Here is a 4,487-nt window from a genome sequence, read left to right as displayed (position 1 = left end):
GTTTTTATTTATTTTTGTTTTGAAAACTTTATTTGTCTCATTTCATGAGTGAATTTAACTTTAGAAATATGACCATCGATCACCTGACCTGCGTGTGTGTGCACGTGTGTGTGCACGTGTGTGTGCCCATCAGCTGTACGTGGAGCTCATCGTGAAGAACCCGATGTGTTCCTCCACTCAGACGCTGGACAGCGAACTCTTCAGCAGCCGATTGGACGCCTTCATCAGGGCGCTGCCCTACTACAGCCCTCGAGCCGCCTGATCTCTCACACACGCAGTTTAATTGTATTTATTTTGGTCAAATATCACAGTTTCTTTTGTCTTTTCACCTGGAACAGTTTGATCTGTTGAATTAAACTGATGTGAAATCAATCTGCTTCGTTATTCTGCTGTTTTCCCAGAGTTCAGCTTGTGTTGTTTCTGTGGAATGAGTTCGTTCTGTCCCACTCTGATGAGGTCACAGTCAGGACCGCATCGCTGAGCTGTTAGTTCGTTCTGTCCCACTCTGATGAGGTCACAGTCAGGACCGCATCACTGAGCTGTTAGTTCTGTCCCACTCTGATGAGGTCACAGTCAGAACTGCATCCCTGAGCTGTTAGTTCGTTCTGTCCCACTCTGATGAGGTCACAGTCAGGACTGCATCGCTGAGCTGTTAGTTCGTTCTGTCCCACTCTGATGAGGTCACAGTCAGGACCGCATCGCTGAGCTGTTAGTTCGTTCTGTCCCACTCTGATGAGGTCACAGTCAGGACCGCATCCCTGAGCTGTTAGTTCGTTCTGTCCCACTCTGATGAGGTCACAGTCAGGACCGCATCCCTGAGCTGTTAGTTCGTTCTGTCCCACTCTGATGAGGTCACAGTCAGGACCGCATCACTGAGCTGTTAGTTCGTTCTGTCCCACTCTGATGAGGTCACAGTCAGGACCGCATCGCTGAGCTGTTAGTTCGTTCTGTCCCACTCTGATGAGGTCACAGTCAGGACCGCATCGCTGAGCTGTTAGTTCGTTCTGTCCCACTCTGATGAGGTCACAGTCAGGACTGCGTCGCTGAGCTGTTAGTTCGTTCTGTCCCACTCTGATGAGGTCACAGTCAGGACAGCATCGCTGAGCTGTTAGTTCGTTCTGTCCCACTCTGATGAGGTCACAGTCAGGACTGCATCGCTGAGCTGTTAGTTCGTTCTGTCCCACTCTGATGAGGTCACAGTCAGGACCGCATCGCTGAGCTGTTAGTTCGTTCTGTCCCACTCTGATGAGGTCACAGTCAGGACCGCATCCCTGAGCTGTTAGTTCGTTCTGTCCCACTCTGATGAGGTCACAGTCAGGACCGCATCCCTGAGCTGTTAGTTCGTTCTGTCCCACTCTGATGAGGTCACAGTCAGGACCGCATCACTGAGCTGTTAGTTCGTTCTGTCCCACTCTGATGAGGTCACAGTCAGGACTGCATCGCTGAGCTGTTAGTTCGTTCTGTCCCACTCTGATGAGGTCACAGTCAGGACTGCATTGCTGAGCTGTTAGTTCGTTCTGTTCCACTCTGATGAGGTCACAGTCAGGACCGCATCCCTGAGCTGTTAGTTCGTTCTGTCCCACTCTGATGAGGTCACAGTCAGGACTGCATCGCTTTAGTTCGTTCTGTCCCACTCTGATGAGGTCACAGTCAGGACCGCATCGCTGAGCTGTTAGTTCGTTCTGTCCCACTCTGATGAGGTCACAGTCAGGACCACATCACTGAGCTGTTAGTTCGTTCTGTCCCACTCTGATGAGGTCACAGTCAGGACTGCATCGCTGAGCTGTTAGTTCGTTCTGTCCCACTCTGATGAGGTCACAGTCAGGACCATCACTGAGCTGTTAGTTCGTTCTGTCCCACTCTGATGAGGTCACAGTCAGGACCGCATCGCTGAGCTGTTAGTTCTGTCCCACTCTGATGAGGTCACAGTCAGGACCGCATCGCTGAGCTGTTAGTTCGTTCTGTCCCACTCTGATGAGGTCACAGTCAGGACTGCATCGCTGAGCTGTTAGTTCGTTCTGTCCCACTCTGATGAGGTCACAGTCAGGACCGCATCGCTGAGCTGTTAGTTCGTTCTGTCCCACTCTGATGAGGTCACAGTCAGGACCGCATCACTGAGCTGTTAGTTCGTTCTGTCCCACTCTGATGAGGTCACAGTCAGGACCGCATCCCTGAGCTGTTAGTTCGTTCTGTCCCACTCTGATGAGGTCACAGTCAGGACCGCATCACTGAGCTGTTAGTTCGTTCTGTCCCACTCTGATGAGGTCACAGTCAGGACTGCGTCGCTGAGCTGTTAGTTCGTTCTGTCCCACTCTGATGAGGTCACAGTCAGGACCGCATCGCTGAGCTGTTAGTTCGTTCTGTCCCACTCTGATGAGGTCACAGTCAGGACCGCATCGCTGAGCTGTTAGTTCTGTCCCACTCTGATGAGGTCACAGTCAGGACCGCATCGCTGAGCTGTTAGTTCGTTCTGTCCCACTCTGATGAGGTCACAGTCAGGACTGCATCGCTGAGCTGTTAGTTCGTTCTGTCCCACTCTGATGAGGTCACAGTCAGGACTGCATCGCTGAGCTGTTAGTTCATTCTGTCCCACTCTGATGAGGTCACAGTCAGGACCGCATCGCTGAGCTGTTAGTTCGTTCTGTCCCACTCTGATGAGGTCACCGTCAGGACCGCATCGCTGAGCTGTTAGTTCGTTCTGTCCCAGTCTGATGAGGTCACCGTCAGGACCGCATCGCTGAGCTGTTAGTTCGTTCTGTCCCACTCTGATGAGGTCACAGTCAGGACCGCATCCCTGAGCTGTTAGTTTGTTCTGTCCCACTCTGATGAGGTCACCGTCAGGACCGCATCGCTGAGCTGTTAGTTCGTTCTGTCCCACTCTGATGAGGTCACAGTCAGGACCGCATCCCTGAGCTGTTAGTTCGTTCTGTCCCACTCTGATGAGGTCACAGTCAGGACTGCATCGCTGAGCTGCAGCCTGCTTCCATCCCTGCTGAAACTCAGTTAATGATCCCTCAGCGCCTCCTCAGCCTGATGGAGGAAACGGCTCCTGTCTGTCTGAACATCCTCTGAGGCAGCAGCTGTCAGAGCCCCCAGATGTGCAGCAGCTCTGCTCTTATTTAACACAGTTATGGTGCAGATGATGTAACAGAGCTGCTGCTCTCATTAATGCTGATTAACAGCTGGATTAGTCTGACCTCAGAGCGTCCTCCAGCCTCTCAGGCATGTTTTATACAGAGAACACGCTGTTCAAACAGGTCCACGGTGCATTTAATGTGACCTTTAACCTTACAGTTCAGCTGTAAAACCAGTCTATCTGTCAGGGGAAGTTTAAAGAATAAAACCTACAATAAGACGGCTGCACCAAACTGGAAAAGGTCTTTTGGACAGGAGTCCGTCAGCTCAGCACAGTCTTATTCAGACTCTTCCATGTCAAGGCGAGTCCATCTCCTGTGATCGGTCTGGTGTCGGTCACCTGATGTTCTGTTGGATTCAGGTCTGGTTCCACCTTCCTCCCGGTGAAGACGTAGGTGTGCTCGGGCTCCTTCAGCTGAAGGTTTGGGGCTGAAAGTGACAGCTCCTTGGCTCTGTTCAACATTTCTTCCACTCTGTTGAAAGCCCCAGTTCCAGCTGAGGAAAAGCAACCCAAACCATGATACTGCCACCACCGTGCCTCGCCGTGGGCGTTCTTTTGGTGATGCAAAGCGTTGTTTTGGGGTTCTCTCGCCTGCTTTTGGGAGACTCCAGGTGTTTGCCTGCAGCCTGTAGGCAGGCGTGCATGTTTCCTCAGGAGGTTTGCCCCCCCCCCCCAAAGCTCAGACATTTGGAGAATACGGGACTTCCTGCAGCTCATCGGTGCTGCTGTGGGTAAAAGTTCAGCAGCCCACTGTAGGCCAGCTGATCTGTGTGTGTGTTCAGGTTTTAATCTGCGCTGATATAATCTAACTTAATCCCACTGAAAACATACTGCAAACCAGCTGTAAACACACTCAGACTGATGGATGGATGGATGGATGATGGATGGATGGATGGATGGATGGATGATGGATGGATGGATGATGGATGATGGATGATGGATGGATGGATGATGGATGATGGATGGATGGATGATGGATGATGGATGGATGGATGGATGGATGGATGGATGGATGGATGATGGATGGATGGATGATGGATGGATGATGGATGGATGGATGATGGATGATGGATGGATGGATGGATGGATGGATGGATGGATGGATGGATGATGGATGGATGGATGATGGATGGATGATGGATGGATGATGGATGATGGATGGATGGATGGATGATATGGATGATGGATGGATGGATGATGGATGATGGATGGATGGATGGATGGATGGATGGATGGATGATGGATGGATGATGGATGGATGATGGATGGATGGATGGATGATGGATGGATGATGGATGGATGATGGATGGATGATGGATGGATGGATGATGGATGATGGATGGATGGATGA

General features: G+C 51.1%; 1 protein-coding gene across 1 annotated transcript in view; it reads left to right on the top strand.

Annotated features, from left to right (window-relative positions):
- trappc1 (trafficking protein particle complex subunit 1) overlaps positions 1 to 335 on the top strand; it is a 1,078-nt gene extending 743 nt beyond the window's left edge. Inside the window, exon 4 of the mRNA XM_072376898.1 lies at positions 65 to 335. Within this exon, the coding sequence (XP_072232999.1) occupies positions 65 to 262 (198 nt within the window). The 3' untranslated portion in view covers positions 263 to 335. The remainder of the gene's footprint in view (positions 1 to 64) is intronic.
- The last annotated feature ends 4,152 nt before the right edge of the window (positions 336 to 4,487 follow it).

Source organism: Leuresthes tenuis, unplaced genomic scaffold, assembly GCF_036924035.1.
Source record: "Leuresthes tenuis unplaced genomic scaffold, fLeuTen1.0.hap1 SCAF_22, whole genome shotgun sequence".
Taxonomy (NCBI): domain Eukaryota; kingdom Metazoa; phylum Chordata; class Actinopteri; order Atheriniformes; family Atherinopsidae; genus Leuresthes; species Leuresthes tenuis.
The sequence above is the reverse complement of the archived record's forward strand: the minus strand, read 5'-3'. Positions and strand labels throughout refer to the sequence as shown.